The 16,980-nt window shown below is 39.5% G+C and overlaps 1 protein-coding gene across 9 annotated transcripts in view; it reads right to left on the bottom strand.

Moving 5' to 3' along the window:
• The window catches only part of TENM1 (teneurin transmembrane protein 1), a 1,396,333-nt gene that overhangs the window by 9,813 nt on the left and 1,369,540 nt on the right, over positions 1-16,980 (bottom strand). For all 9 annotated transcript variants that reach the window (XM_074962522.1, XM_074962525.1, XM_074962521.1 and 6 more), the window contains 2 exons: positions 7,393-7,689; positions 523-910 (listed from right to left, as the gene is read on the bottom strand). In XM_074962522.1, the coding sequence (XP_074818623.1) occupies positions 523-910; positions 7,393-7,689 (685 nt within the window). The remainder of the gene's footprint in view (positions 1-522; positions 911-7,392; positions 7,690-16,980) is intronic.

Here is a 16,980-nt window from a genome sequence, read left to right as displayed (position 1 = left end):
GAGAAAAATGTTAAATTGTTCTCTCATGGATTTATTTAGCACACAGACACTCCTTAAAAACTTATTACTATTCTTTTAAACTAATGATAGTTTACATATAATTATGATTTCCATATACTTACTTATAGGCTAATATTAACTTGAATTTATTTTTAACACGGCTAACACATTCCTGATATAAATAATTCCTTTGAATTTGTTATAACAGAGAAACTTGAAAATGCAAACAGTAAAGCAATTTGATTTATTATTTAGCAAATGTCCTCATATTGGAATAACAAATAATCAAATATTATGAGAGCCATTTCATAGCAAACGATAATAAGAATGTTTCATATTTCAAATGGGATAGATGTCTGTGGACAGACAAACAGACACATTTTTGTACTTCAACATAAAAACTGATTTCAATGGTAGGCTTGATTTCAAGCTGTCTACCAGATAAGACAATGTTTGCAGGGGCCAAAGTGTTACCAGAGGTGACAGTATCACCCTTTAAAAATATTGATAGTTATAACCAACCTGTTTGCCTGTATCTGATGGTGCAGATGAACCCATCATGCATTAAGTGTATTGTTTTAATAACCCCGGAAGATTCTTCATATGTAAACGTGACTTGAGTAGTATCATAAAGAATCTCTGATAGTCGGGACTGTCTAGTATATTTATAAAGGACCCTGCGACCTGTTCCAGGATATAGAATTTGCAGAAGTCGTCCATCTCTGGTGAAATCTTGTATGAAAGCAGCAGTGCTGTCTGGTGGGGTGTAGATATTACGATAGTACCCAACTGAAACCATGGTGTGCAAACCGTGGCGCACCATACTTGGCATGGTGACTGCGAGCAGATAATCTGATTGGTCATATTCAAAAATGTAGCGGCGTTGGCTGTGCAAGAGGAGCATCACAGTCTGCAATGAAATAGAAATGAGAGTGTAAGTAACGGACAAAACACGTGATTACTACCCAAGTAGGTGCAAGAAAATGAAAGAACCATTGAAACAGATTCCCATTTCTATTGCTTGTTCTTATTCTCTGTATAAAACAAAATAAAATTCCGAGCTTTGGAAAACATGTGGCCGAAGAGGCTGCTTACGGGAGGGGGACTGAAATAACACTGGCTGTGAGGACACAAAATTGTCAAGGCAGATGTAGCTCTCAGTGTACTGCACTGCGGCCTCATTGTAACTCAGTAAGCCACTTTGAAACATGTAGGGCACCTACCCAGGAAGCAAATTGAGACAGAACTGCCCTCACTAACACAAATAATGTACCAGCAAATGTTGATGAGAAAAGAGGCAACATTCACTGTTGCTGATGATTTGTTTAGCTCTTATTGGCATCCCTAGCATGACGCTTAGACCAGCTGAACAGCCTTGCCCTCCACAGAACAAGCACAGCACTTGGTCCATTCCGTGTGTACTCTTCTCTGCTCATGGCATATCCACAAACAAACCTGAATTTCCCCAGATGTATTCAGGAGTCATAATTATTGAGAAAAGGAGTACTTGTGGCACCTTAGAGGCTAACCAATTTATTTGAGCATAAGCTATCCGATGAAGTGAGCTGTAGCTCACGAAAGCTCATGCTCAAATAAATTGGTTAGTCTCTAAGGTGCCACAAGTCCTCCTTTTCTTTTTGCGAATACAGACTAACGCGGCTGTTACTCTGAAACCTATAATTATTGAGGGCTATTTTTTGGGTAAGTATTTTTATCTCTGGTGTTTAACCTGTAAACTAATTTCTGTGAATAACTGATATTTGCTGTGTTGATTAGTTGTGACCGGTCAGAGAAATCACAAGGTCTGCTTTCTGTTTCCTGACTAGATGACTGAGCCAACACTTCTGGCAGAAATATTTCTGCATGCTAATTTAAAACTGAGTCTCTGTAAACTTTTGTTCTCCCTGTGGGGAGCTATCACTGCTGAAACAAACCCATACAAAGTTTAGTGAGATTATTTGTAGAAAGTCTTTGCAATATTTGCCCAGCTCTAGTAAGTGCCATGACTGTTCTTGGATATTACATATCCTGGCCACATATCTTGAACTGCAGTATAGGCTCGTTATAGCAAAGTACTTACATTCTGACCCCAATTCTATGAAGCACTTAAGCACATGAATAGCCACACTGATCTAAGTGTTTTGTATGATTGATGCCAAAGCGCTCAGAAACTTGTAGGATAGAGGTCTAAAGAGCAACATTGTGACCACCCTTCTAGGACACTTGAACCCTGGAAACAAATTAAGAAAAACAACTTGTTTCTGAGCACAAACCCTGCCAGGACAGAAGACAGTAAGGGCTCAATCCTGCAAGGTGCTAATGCTTTGGCCCTAAGTCAGTTGACTCTGACAAATACCTAAATGTCTGCCCAAAAGAATGAAGATAGACTAAGTCCTCTTTAAATTTCTCATTCTTCCACCCTCACTATTTATTTCAGCCTACCTTTGGTGAAAGACATCTGTCACCTGTACTCAGGCCAAAGAACATCAACATTTGCAATGCTTAAGTTATCCAGTGCCAGCCGGTGAAGACAGACTTTTCACCAAGCTTTTCCTGATCACTTAATTGCTGGTTTGTCAAACATTTATAACATATTCACAGTGTTTATTTTATTCTCACTTTCCAGTCCCCAGTGTGCAGTAAACCACTGTCTGAACTCTCCCTGTACTGATGTGATGACTCTCTTGCTATAATGCTCCCGGCTCTGCCATTGACAGAGTATGAATAACAAGTTCAGAAGCATCTCTAATATAACTTTAGTGCCCTTTTGTGCCATTTTCACAGCACTTTGTTTTTTGTCCAGGACAGTAAAAGGACAGTACAAGGATTGGAGACATAGTATCCTATCCAGTATTATCAGTGTGTATTATAAAGAGAATAAAAGGCAACTTCCTATCTATTCTAAAAAAGTCAGATTTTAAACTATCTATGCAAGTGAGCCCTAATTGATTCAAAAGGATTTCATGGCCTAGCTCATAAAACATCAAAAAAGCTCTCATTTTATAAATGCAGGCAAGATATGTTGAAATTCGTATGGGTTGAGCCCTTCATGATGTTTCAGATAAACAACTAGAGATTATAGCTTGGAATCTCCACTGAGAACACACAAAAGAGATACATTGCTAAAAACAGCCACTAGATGTCACATCTGCTCAACATAAACATGCAGTTGCCCAAGTATTTTATCGGGCTGCAAATGGAGCAGGATTTTAGAAGTGAGCTTTGGGTAGTCAGTGGTTTTTATAAGAACAAGTAAATCAGTGTGACCAAATTAAGTCAAAAAATCTTTCCTGTACTATCCTCAAGGTACCCTACCCATAGGAACCCTAATCCTAGCTCTAAGTGCCCTACACATACGAACCCTAACCCTAGGGCGGGAAGCCCAACCCACAGGAACCCTAACCTTAGCTTCAAGTGCACTGCCCATAGGAACCCTAACAGTAGGGTGGGGACCCCTACCCACAGGAACCCTAACCCTAGTGCAGGGAGCCATAGGAACCCTAACCCTAGCCGTAAGTGCCCTACACATACGAACCCCCCCACAAGGGCAGAGAGCCCATAGGAACCCTAACTGTAAGGCAGAGAGCCCTACCCATAGGAACCCTAACCCTAGCTCCAAGTGCTTTTTAAAATTAAATTACTAAGAAAGGAGGGATATTTGTCCACTATTAAGGCTCCAGAATACAATAATTAAGCCGTAAAGAATGCTAATCTATCCGAGGAAAAATTTATACCTATAAACTGTAATTTTAAGAAAGCAAGGTGAACTACCTTATTGATTTTTTAATAAAACTAAATAATTGTGGCCACATGAGGATTGAGACAATTACTGCTTTAAAAATCATTACAAAATGTATACAATAAACAATTATTTCTCAGTGCGACCCCACAAGCCTTTCAATTGATGTACAGGGCTTTGTCAGACCAATCCTGAATTTGCAATTTGTCTTTGGAACACTCATTGGTGACAATGTCAATTGTATGTATGGAGGATCAAGTCCATCATGTTTGACTTTCATTAACTCCCATAGTTATATGCAGTGTTATCGTAGTGGTGTTGGTCCCAGGATATGAGAGAGACAAGGTGAGTGAGATAATATCTTTTATTGGACCAACTTCTGTTGGTGAGAGACACAAGCTCTTGAGCTTATACAGAAGTTGGTCCAAAAAAAGATATCTCACTTCCCTTGTCTCATTAACTCCCATGGGAATTACAGTACAGACCAAATCCTGGTTCCACTTGAGCCAGTGGAAGTTTTGCCATTTATTTCTGGGGGACCAGGAGTTGGCCATATGTGTAAAAACTGCAGCACATTAGCTTATACATCTATGTTTGTGAACTCAGCACAGAATAGGAAAAGACAAACTGGCTTGGAAAAGTTGAAATACACAAGCCCTTTTACAATTTCAGGGCCAAAGAAAAAATATGGTACCTTCACAAGCTATTCTCATGGCACTGCCCGAATATGAAACCAAGCAGTACCGAAAACCTGTTTACTTCAGAGTTTCAGCTCAATATGCAGACAAAGGAGTTCCTGACAAATTCATCTGAATTAAACTTCAGAAACCTTTATGGTTTGTCAATCTTATTAACAAATGGAGCTGCCACAATGTGTGCAGATAAGGGAGGACTCACATTTTTATGTGCTTTCCAAGCTATATGAGGATTCTCTCTGGGTTAGATTCCAAATTTTTGGAGGATCAGACATAAATACCTTAAAATATGTACAGCAGAGGATATCTTAAAAGTACACATTTACAACTTTAAAATGTATAAATAACTTAAAAGTAATTGGATTTCCTAGCATATAATATCACCTATCAGCTTTACTGCTTGTCTTGCTAGAGTCATTTCTCCAGATTCCTGTGGTTAACAGCTTAGAAAATGTTTGGAAACTCATGGTATCTTGGATATTTTCAATGGTTGCCACTATCTTTTTTTAGTTGTAGAGGACCCTGTTTGGAGATACACTTCCAATGTGTACTGAAATGCTCTTGAAGAAATGGCACACAGAAAATACGATGCTCCACCTTGGAGTATGCAACTTTGGTACCCTTGTTATGTGACCTCTATCTCTAAAGAGAATTGCAGATAATGGTTGTTGAGGAAACTCAGTCATGAAGCCTTTACCAAAGCGGAATAATTGTTTCCATCTCCTTTCATTCTTTTTCAAAAAAGTGAATACGGTGCTCCTTGGAAACCAATATCTTTATGCACAGGATACAATATAGGCAGTGGTACTATAAGCTTTTTTACACTGTTCCATAATCCTGACCTAGAAGGGCCACCTCTGTAAATCAGAGGATAATTCAGTTTCAATATCCTTTAAGTATTTGACTTCTCAACACATCTCAACACAGAATGACAACACATGTCAAAAGTGAGGGTGGGTTTTGTGGACCCCTGTCCACTTGGAACTGGACTGAGCCCATCAACACATTTTATATAAGTCATTAACAACTCTCAGATGCTAATGACCTTTGCCAACTGCTGATCTATGGCAGATATGAATCAATGACCTTAGAGGCCTGCAACTTTCCTTCCCATTTTTAATGCAATCCGAACCTCATCTTCCTTTACACTTGAAAATCACTTATATATTTTTAAATATATTATTCTAATGAAGCACATTAACTGAGGAAGCACATTAACTACAGGCCAGTCAGCCTCACCTCAGTCCCTGGAAAAATCATGGAGCAGGTCCTGAAGGAATCAGTTATGAAGCACTTAGAGGAGAGGAAAGTGATCAGGAACAGTCAGCATGGATTCACCAAGGGCAAGTCATGCCTGACTAACCTAATTGTCTTCTATGATGAGATAACTGACTCTGTGGATTAGGGGAAAGCAGTGGACGTGTTATTCCTTGACTTTAGCAAAGCTTTTGACACTGTCTCCCACAGTATTCTTGCCAGCAAGTTAAAGAAGTATGGGCTGGATGAATGGATTATAAGGTGGATAGAAAGCTGCATAGATCATCGGGCTCAACGAGTAATGATCAATTGCTCCAGCTCTAGTTGGCAGCCAGTATCAAGTGGAGTGCCCCAAAGGTCGGTCCTGGGGCTGGTTTTGTCCAATATCTTCATTAATGATCTGGAGGATGGAGTGGATTGCACCCTCAGCAAGTTTGCAGATGACACTAAACTAGGAGGAGTGGTAGATATGCTGGAGGGTAGGGATAGGATACAGAGGGACCTAGACAAATTAGAGGATTGGGCCAAACGAAATCTGATGAGGTTCAACAAGGACAAGTGCAGAGTCCTGCACTTAGGACGGAAGAATCCCAGGAACCGCTACAGACTAGGGACCGAATGGCTAGGCAGCAGTTCTGCAGAAAAGGACCTAGGGGTTACAGTGGATGAGAAGCTGGATATGAGTCAACAGTGTGCCCTTGTTGCAAGAAGGCCAATGGCATTTTGGGATGTAGAAGTAGGGGCATGGCCAGCAGATCGAGGGACGTGATCATTCCCCTCTATTCGACATTGGTGAGGCTTCATCTGGAGTACTGTGTCCAGTTTTGGGCCCCACACTACAAGAAGGATGTGTAAAACTTGCAAAGAGTCCAGCGGAGGGCAACAAAAAGGATTAGGGTGATTGAGCACATGATTTATGAGGAGAGGTTGAGGGAATTGGTATTATTTAGTTTGCAGAAGAGAAGAATGAGGGGGGATTTGATAGTTGCTTTCAACTACCTGAAAGGGAGTTCCAAAGAGGATGGATCTAGACTGTTCTCGGTGGTAGCAGATGACAGAACAAGGAGTAATGGTCTCAAGTTGCAGTGGAGGAGGTTTAGGTTGGATATTAGGAAAAACTTTTTGACGAGGAGGGTGGTGAAGTACTGGAATGGGTTACCTAAGGAGGTGGTGGAATCTCCTTTCTTAGCGGTTTTTAAGGTCAGGCTTGACAAAGCCCTGGCTGGGATGATTTAGTTGGTGATTGGTCCTGCTTTGAGCAAGGGGTTGGCCTAGATGACCTTCTGAAGTCCCTTCCAAACCTGATAATTCTATGAACTGAAACAAAAATCAAAACTAGTTTAATTCCACATGCCACTTATTCTAGCATAAACGTGTTACCACTCAATTTTATAGTTCTGCATAAATTTTTTCTTTGGGAAAGTCTCTTTCAAAAAAGTGAATAAACTTGTCAAAATGAAACAAAGGGAAAACATTCCACCAAATTTAGTTTTAATACATGCCCAACGACAGTTTTCTAAGTGATGACAGTCCAAAGACATTTTATCTAAATACATAATTGTTCCCATTTACAGTTAAAAAGCGTTCTTAGTTACTTTTGCTGGAGACTTACCATGACAGTGAATGTATTTACAATTTAGTCTTTATATTGATATAAATTTCCTGCCTTCAATATAATAATCCATTTTTAAATTGATTTACCTTTTCTAAGTATGTGTAGCTCCATATTTTACCATCTGCCCATGTTCTGTAAATTATCTTTCCACTTGGATCATACTCCATTTTCTCAGTCCATGTTCCTCTCTGAATGTAGGTCACTAATCCTGAACGTGAGTAAGTGATGTTGACTTCATTGTATTTGCTGATGGGTGACCACAGAATTGGACGTCCCGTCTGGTCATACAGAATCCGAAGAGTGAATTTTCGATGGTCATCATAGATCTTTCCTGTTCTGGTTACATGGTCAAAATCAATGGATAACAGGTTTCTGTTGTGGGCCTAAAGATAAATATGTAAGAATAATGTGTCTATATACAATTGCAGCATTTCTATGACAACTAAATGATCAAATATACTATGTATTTAATAGTCTATGAATATAGTAATTATTAAGGAGGAGAAAATCCAAAGTTTCAGCCCGTTACAAATAGTTGGAATATGAAACTTACCTAAAAGTAAAACGTGAATTTTGCTCCCCAATTTTGGCACTCTGATTTACACAAGGAGGGAGATATTTGCATTTGCCCCCTCCCTGTATTTATAAAAGTGCATTTAAAAATGTTATTTTACTTACAAGGTTTTAAGGAAAGTGAATCCAGAAAGTGAAGAGAGTGAGACCTTTCAGTTTAAAGTGTATGCTAGTCACAATGTTCAGGGCTGTATTGTTCACAGTTAGTCTTACTGATTCTTTGTCGAAATAGCAGTGGCTTTATGTAACATCAGCTTGTCCGCACCAAAGCACTTCCATAGGTGTATTGCTATATGGCTTGCCTTGTAATAAGCAATCTACCACCTGCAAGGAAAGATCCAAGCATGCTACAGCTGAACAGCCACTCTGGTTGTGACAGACTGATGTTACCCAGGGCAACTGCAACAGCTGATATACTAAATGAAATGTATACAAACAGAAAATCTTCCCAGGAGAACTTTTGTGAGGTTATTAGCAATTGCTTTGGAATTTAGAATTAGCACGTACTATTAGCTTCCCTTGACACAACTAAATCTCTTACACCTATCATGTTTCACATTTCAACACATTAGGATTTGCTTTATGCAAAACCTCCAATTCTAACACCCTAAAATTTCCTTTCATCTCTGTTCTTATCTTGTCCCAAGTCGTCCTCCTTTCTTCATCTTTCTTCTTCCTATGTGTTGACTTCCTGACTCCATGCAAGGAAAGATGTGAAGCTGAGCTGGCTCTATATATTAACACAGACATTCTGCTTTTCCTAATCTCCATTAATATTGATTGCATAGTTACTATTCCGTGGCTGTCGATGTTAAGGTACACATGAAAGTAGTACAGAAAATGGAACAGATATGTTAGCAGACACACACTCTCCACTCACGTCCATAAACTTCGTCACATGGGATCAGGGAAGCGGACCATGAGGGAGTGAAGGCAGAAAAAACTGACCGATAGTGGCAATCGATCCAGAAGAATCAAATAGTTCCATTGTCCGGCCACACTGGAAGAAAGACTGGAGGCAATGGATGGGATTTAATTAGGCTGCAATTTTATTCACTTAAAATATCTGGGGGTACACAGCATTAATTATACAGTGCAGGTCATCATGCTTTTTTTAATCATTTCCATGTAATCCCCAACCTGACCCCAGCCATCCTGTTTCTGGGACTGAACCATCCTCCCCCATAAAAGGATTAAGGGGGCTAGAAAAGGCTCCCCTTTGTACCAGACATAGGAGCTCCAAACCACCCTTGCTCAGCACCCTTAAGGGATGCTTTCTTTTACATCCTTTTCCAATCCATTTTATCCAATAACAATATCCCTTTCATACCGAGTACCTGCACTGGCCATCTACCACATGTTTTACGAACTAAGATGTGACATTATAACCTAAATCCCCTGCCCTAGCAGGGGTCCCAAACCTGCTGGGGGGAAGGTGAAAAATCCCAGCCCATCTCAGCCAGTCTGGTATTGAGGGAAAAAATCCTTCCCAGCTCCATAGGGAAAAGTGGAAACGAGTGTAATGACCACAGTGGATCATGAAGGAACCTGGTGCTTTTTCAGATTCTATCAGTGGGACAGTCAGAGTTTGCCAGCCCATTCTCCAGGACTGCATGGGATATTAATACCCCGCATCCTTCTGGTCAGCTGCTGGGGCAGTGACACCCCTCCCTGGCACCCCCTCTCCCGTCCAGCTGTTTCCTGCTTCTTCCCATTCCATACTGGTGAACTTTCCCCCTTCCGCCAAATTTGCTAGCAGTTGCAGAGGGAGCCCTTAAAGGAGCAACAACCCTTTTTCTTCCAGTCAGCAAGGCAAGGACTCACTGCATAAAGTTGCAGTGGGCACTGTTAGATGGAATATATAGGCCTAAAAAGTAAAAAATGTTAACATAATCCAGTTGCTGTCCACCATTAAACAATGTTAGACAAGGTTCAGGGTTTGGTATACCTCTGTATGGCTTGGTATACCTTAGCTGGCTTAATGCCATGACAAATACACCATTGAAATTCCTTTGAACCTTTTCTTAAAGGTACAGAAAAAGAAGGAAAACAGTTAAAGCATTTAAAATGTAAAGTATTGAATAAGGTTTTCATTTTAACCACATCCTTTGTTCCCTTTTCCCTTTAGCTCAAGAGAGTTTTAGAAGGAAAAACCCACTTGTCTGACAGTCTCTTAAATGGTATTTCAAGACGGTAATAACTGTTTCTTTTGTGGAAAAGAGACATTATTAGCTGCGATGGGCGGGAGAGGTTGTTATTGCTGTTGTTGTTAAAGTCAGATCCCATTTCCCAAGAAGACAAAACAAGACAAACACACACAGAAGGGGAGAGAAAAGAACAGCAAAGAAAGAAAAAGCAGCTTCTGTCTCTGGTGTTGACTTTCACTTGCAGCCGGAAAAACACAGGCACAAAACATGGCCTTATCAGCCACTTCAAGACCTGGCAAAATTGTCCCAGCATCGGGCTGTTTAGGGCATTGCTTTTAGTTACCTCTTTCTGGTCACAGACTTACAGCAGTGTTTCAAAAATACACAGTCACGGTCAGCTAACCCAGACTCTTATTAGACATAAGGAAAAAGGAGAGAGAGAGAGAGAGATAGAAAAGAGAAGAAACTAAGGTAGGGAAAGAAAAGGGCACATGGAGGGAGGAGACAAAGTCTTACATCCCAGGCAGAGTTCGAGATTTAGCCAAAATTGGCAGAGGTGGTGATGTCATCTGGCTCCCTCTTTCTGGCCCACTTTGGTCAGCACATCTTTCAGGATTTGGATGACGAAGGACCTGGATCCCAGGAGACGGTAGTGGTGGAAGCCATGATGGTGAAGCTCACTCCAATAGCCATTCCCCCCGCCCCAAAGTCTCTTCCTTTAAGAACCGCAAGGGGGAGTGAAGGGTGGACTAGCCCATCCTCTCATTATTTTGTCTAAAAATTAGGCCCAGTTTTTGACACACCAATTTTGGTTCCATTCTTTTCTTGTTTACCAAGAATGATCTTAACATAATTCTTGCATTATATCAGGAGGCCTTTTATCTCCCTTTTGTACCTTTTCCCATCAACATTTTTGTTCTAGGTTCTTGTGGCATTGTATGAACCTACACTCTCTTTTTACCAATGATGGTAAATTTGTAGACCCAATTACCACAACATCACATATTGGATGAGGAGGGCAGATTGTGGGTTGCATAGTCTGCTCCTCATTAGAGTTCACAGCAGTCAACAATAGCAATTAATAGTGCCAGCATTTTTCTGTACACCAGCTGTCTTGATGCACGATATCCATGGCCTGCAACACTCCTGTTACTCCAGCTTCAAGTGTCTTCTGAGCAGAGAATAGACTAATCATACTATGTTGTGTCAAAATTTGTGGACAAATAGGTTAAATTAAGAAGGCAATTCCAATCCTGTGAGGTCCAAATGAAAATTTGAACCCAGATCTCTGGCAATGAAATGCATCTACCCCTTTCTTCCCTCACATATCTCCTTAAATTTTTCAGTCACCAAAGACAATCATTATTATCATTATGCTCAGTTTTAATTAGAGATGTGCAATTATCAACTATCATCTAGGGAACCATAAAATAGATTGTTTATTGACTTGTTTCTTCAAACTACCAGTGCTCAATGCTTGCATTAATTTATTTTGAACAATAAATTGTGATATAACTTCTCACAGCAGGGATGCTGTCACATTGTGTGTTTATACAATGCCCAGCACAACGGAGCCCTGGTCCTAATTGTGGCCTGTGGGTACAGCTCTAAAATAAATGTTAAATAGTACTAGCCCACGCTGTGGTTCACACATAGTGTGAGTGATTAAAAGGAACATCTTTTCTGTCTATAGATACAAATTGTTTGAAAACCTAGAAGAAGCAGGTGTTGATTCTTCAACTATCTTTCCTGTGGTTTTATATATATACACATCTCTAAATTTAATAGTGTTCCTTTACTACAGTTGTAAAATACCTACATACTTCAGTAGATGGCTGTAACTATTACATTTTATGTTCTAATGATAGTTAAAGAGCCTAAGTAAAAAGTGATTTTCAGTTCAACTACATTTGTTGGTATATTTGTGTGACGGATATTTCTTAGTAAATTTACTTTCTCTGAAACCAGGATTGGTAATAAAACACATTGAAAAGAAAGTAGAGGATAAATCTTGACTAATATTCTTTTACCATCTATGTGTAAATTTAATGTTCTCCTTATTATTAATATGATGATTGTAGGGCAATCTAAATGCAGACATGACCCAATGAATAAGAATCAAAAACAGACCAGAAAGGGATGAGGCATATTCACATCTTGCTGGTTTTGTAAAATTCAGTGTGTTATTTCTGTTTTTGTTTTTTATTTTATAATTCACTTTTCAGAAGTGCAAGGCAGAACTGGGTTTTTAGAAGGGATTGCCGAATTATGAACCCTCATTTCTAAGCCAACACAAAAATGTTGATTTGAAATCGCAGTGGTTTTGCTTAAAGATGGTTTCTGAAGTCTCTGCACAACTGAGTAATGAGCTAATGTGAGGAAAGTGAATTAGGATATTCCAATATCCAGCACAAGTCAAATGCGTGCTTACAAACTTTGCCTACATTGTGATTTTCCCATGCCAATAAGGAGGAACTGGCTATCAAAGAACCAGATCCTCAGAGGATGCAAATTGGTGTAGTTCCACTGACTTCAATTCTCAGACCTAACGCGTACCAAAAACATATAAACTAGTCTGCAGGTATGTGTACATTCTTGTATGTTCAATGAAGCCAAACTAATTAACAACACCTGAGGATCTCACCCAATAACTGTAAAGTAACTAGTTAGAGGACTGATAATATTATGGAAAAAATATTTGTTAACCAGCATAACAAACATATCTGTTCAAGCCCATATCCTCAAAACTTCTGACTCGAGTTTTACACAGCAAGGTTGTTTTTTTTTTTTAAGTGCAAATAAGTGGGACTAGCCAGGCATCTAATTCTCAATTTTGTAGACAGTCACTTGTAAAAAATGGATTGTATTCAGTTCTGAGTTCCCTAAGTTATGCAAAAGAAAGGAGTAAGCAGCACCGAATTCTAATTGATATATTACTATGCATCATGCTCATTGGTTTTAACAGCAGCCTTTGCTTCATTTTCAGAAGTCAATTAAAACAGAAGTTCAATTGATTAAAAAAAGAAGGCTTGCTAGATTAAAATTCATGTTAAAATGCCTGTTTGTATGTAGATTTACTATTAATATAAAGACTGTACACACGCATACGGACTGTTTTGCACATTTGGTGAAGGCACTAGGTCAGAGCATTCTACACTTTAAAAAGTTATGTTTAATTTCAGAGTTATCCACCTGATTGGATTTTGGGAGCCTGTTTGGCCCCTACTACAGCATTCTATTTACTAATGTGCTAGATCAGGGGTTCTCAAACTGGGGGTTGGGACCCCTGAGGGGGTCGCAGGGTTATTACACAGGGGGTTGCGAGCTGTCAGCCTCCACCCCAAACCCCGCTTTGCCTCCAGCATTTATAATGGTGTTAAATATATTTTAAAGTGTTTTTAATTTATAAGAGGGGTTGCACTCAGGGGCTTGCTATGTGAAAGGGGTCACCAGTACAAAAGTTTGAGAACCACTGTGCTAGATCCTCTTCTCTGTTCCATTTCTGGGAAGAAGAATTCTTACCATGCAGTCTTGCTACTTTTAAAAAACATAACTTTTATACCTTTCTTCAAGGCCTGCTACTAGCATGGGTAAGCTGTCTCTCCTCCAAGGATGAATTAACAATCCTCTGGGGGTGGGGGTCACATGCTTTTGTGCTGCCTATTAATGGGGACTGGGAATTAAGAGCATTAGAAAGTCCTAGAGAGGAAGAAGTCTTCTACTTTTATAACCTGGCCTCTTTTTATCCCACTCCCTAGTTGTCTGCTTTTAAATTTATTTCCCTATCACTCAAACGCATTTGTATTGGTTGCTTCAATGGACTGAATTACTTGGCTACTTTAACCACATCAGTGCTAAATTTTAAGTGAAATAATTTGACCTGAATTCTGCCCTTCATTCTCAAAACTTTTGGATTGTGCCACCTGCTTTTTTATTGAATTTTGAGGACTCCTGCAAGTCTATTCATCTCCAGTGAGAATCAGCCTAAGCCCTGGGGCCTCCTCTTACACATATTCTCAAAATCCAGCATCATATTCCCACATCACTGGCTTTCCAAGGCATGATCTAGCTATTGTAGGGCTTTATATGGTGCCTATCCCCATATTATCAAGTGCTTAGTAGCTTTATTTTCAAAATGTGACCCAATATGAACTAAGGCCAAAGTGCCACTTGTTTTGATTTGTATTCCAGCCCTCAATTGACATAACTTTTTTGTAATTGTACCCACATAATAGTTTTCAAAGATTTGTCAATAATAAGCCCTAAATACCTTTAATTTATGTAGTCTATTGGCCTAATGCTTTTTATTTGATTTTTGTTGTTGATGCTATACTGCTTTTCCTTTTCAAAGGGCCTAGTTACCTTGCAGGATGCAGCTCTCTCTGTGAAAACCTAATCTGCACTGATACTCTGACTCTGTATCTAACTGCATTGTTCCTCACAATTCCCTACATCTCCCTGACTCCTCCTTTTCTATCACAACTAAATTAAAACTTTTGTCTTCAGTGTCAAAGCCCGACACAAGCCCGCTATGCTATATATTTGACTTGTGACCCTATGCCCACTTTATCAACAATACCAGCTTACATACTCAGTTTGTCCTTTCTCTTAGAAGTATCCCTGATCCTATTCACAAGCATGGAATGCCTTCTCTTGCCCACCAAGCCATCACACGCTCCTCATTCAAGTCCCTCCAGAAAGCTCACCTCTTCCAGGATGCTCACAAGAAGTGACTCATTGCTAGCCACTCTCATAGCTTTAGTATTTTTTGTTTATAAAAGGTGGGAGAGAGGAAAATAACCAACCAAAAATCCTAACCCAAGCCCCAAAATGTACTGGTACCTATGCTCAGTGACCATGTGAGCTCCCTTGTTCAAGATACAAAATCTCAGATGAACTTGGCACGAAAGGATTCAACTTTAAAGGGGAAAAATGATTTTTACCTTACACTTTAGAAGACAGAGCAAAAATACGCTTCTCCCATTTGTATTTAAAATGATCATTTAATCTAGAATAATTAAGTTCAAATTGCCCCCTTCCCTGGGAATATCCTCATGAGATTTCTCCCCTGATTGCAATGAGGTGTGGTTAGAGAGAAAATCTCATAAGAGTTTTCAATACAGCACTTACATTTTCAGAATCAGAAAAAGAATACAAATACATAAAAAGACTAGCATTCTGGTAAGAGTGGAGGAATGTGGTCCCCCACAGGTTGGGCCCACAAATCCTGCTGACACCTTGAGATCTGCGCCTTAACCGCATCTCTGGCTTTGCTCTATGGCAGTGGTGTTCCAATAGAGCAGGAACGCCTCTAACTTGGGCTTCCCAAAGAACCATCCCTCAAAGGGGAATTCCATTGTGGAGCGGGAATGGGGGTGGACATGGATATGAAGAAATAATATAGGTAGAATAATATTCTTTGCCAAATCCTGTCTTTATCTCATCCAGTCCAATCCCAGCATGCCATTGTTTGCCCTCCATTTTTGTGTAGCTATCGGTGGTGTCTAGGGGAGAAGAAGACTCTTCCATATAGGCAGCTGAGATGCCTTTCTGAGCCAGAGAGGGGATCCATGTGTGGATGGTCTCTGTGGTGTGCAGATCTCAAGAGTACAATCAAGCTCTTTTTAATTTACCATAATGACGATACAAGATGATACTATTGTGATGTGGCTGGATTTTTTTGGAGGGGTGGAGCTTCCATGACAGTATGTCAAGTGAGTAATACACTGTAGATTCTCTTACTGAACGGAACAACAAATGGACTAGCAATTTCATGCAGTTTCAACTCAGCACTTGATCTACGGGTGCTTTAGTTTGTTTATAATTTTTCAATAAATGGACATATTTCACTTCTTAAGCATATTTCACTCCTCTAGGCCCAACCCACTTGTGAACCTTCTCCTTTTTTGGCATGTGCTCTTGAGGAAAACAAAGGTGCAGATGAAAATGAGTTAAAAGAACATGGAATGAAATTAGCCAATGGAAAATTTAAGGGGAATATCAGAAAAATATTGGGCAGAATGAAGCACTTGAACATATCACAGCATGAGGCAGAATACATAATCAGATGCACCTTTTACATTGATCACTTTTATGATTCAATGCACTTAAATATGTGTTTTGCAGTTATTTAAGCACAGTCTGAAAGACTTACACAGAAATGAACCAACTATTGAATTGCACCTTGAAGGCCGTTTGAACCACCCATTCATTCCTACAACATGCACATTTGCCAATAGAGTACATTAGAGAACTGTTTAACCACTTTCCCGGTCATAACGAAAATGAGGATTCAAACTGCGACAAAGAAGAGGTGACCTGGACAATCTGAGGAAATGCAAGGGAAACCAAATGAGGCTTTGTCCCATATGTAAGATATTTGTGAGGAAATTATGATCCAGTGGTCTGAAAGGCATTCAGTCTGACAGTTTGTTTAATAACAGACGGGTGCTATGTCATGATAACCACACTCTGATCACTGGTTGGGTTCATGATTCACTAATAGATTCATTGTCTTTTTGTTCTGCATTTGTACAGCCCTAAGCCTAATGGTCCATGGCTACCGATCCTAGATGCTACAGTCATACAAATAACAAGCAGTAATAATATAACAACAATTAAATACTTAACAAAGAAGTGCATGTGTGCATACATTATCCAAGTTTAAAAATGGAGATTAAACTGAATAACTTCACACATTTTGCTGTGAAAAAAATCATGTAGGACTGACAACCAAGATGCATCCTTGAAATATTTGATTGCATACATTCACCATTTAATTTGGCATAAGGTAAGATAATACATATCTATGCACCCCATTGTTGCTAATCATTACTTTGAATATTAAATATTCCCACTCATTTTACAGGTGTTTCAAGCAGTGTTTGTGTCAAAAATATAACTGATTGCTTAAAGCACTTTTTTTTTTTTTTTTAAAGAAGTTAACAGTTGCTT

This window comes from Natator depressus, chromosome 9 (assembly GCF_965152275.1).
Source record: "Natator depressus isolate rNatDep1 chromosome 9, rNatDep2.hap1, whole genome shotgun sequence".
NCBI lineage: Eukaryota > Metazoa > Chordata > Testudines > Cheloniidae > Natator > Natator depressus.
The sequence above is the reverse complement of the archived record's forward strand: the minus strand, read 5'-3'. Positions and strand labels throughout refer to the sequence as shown.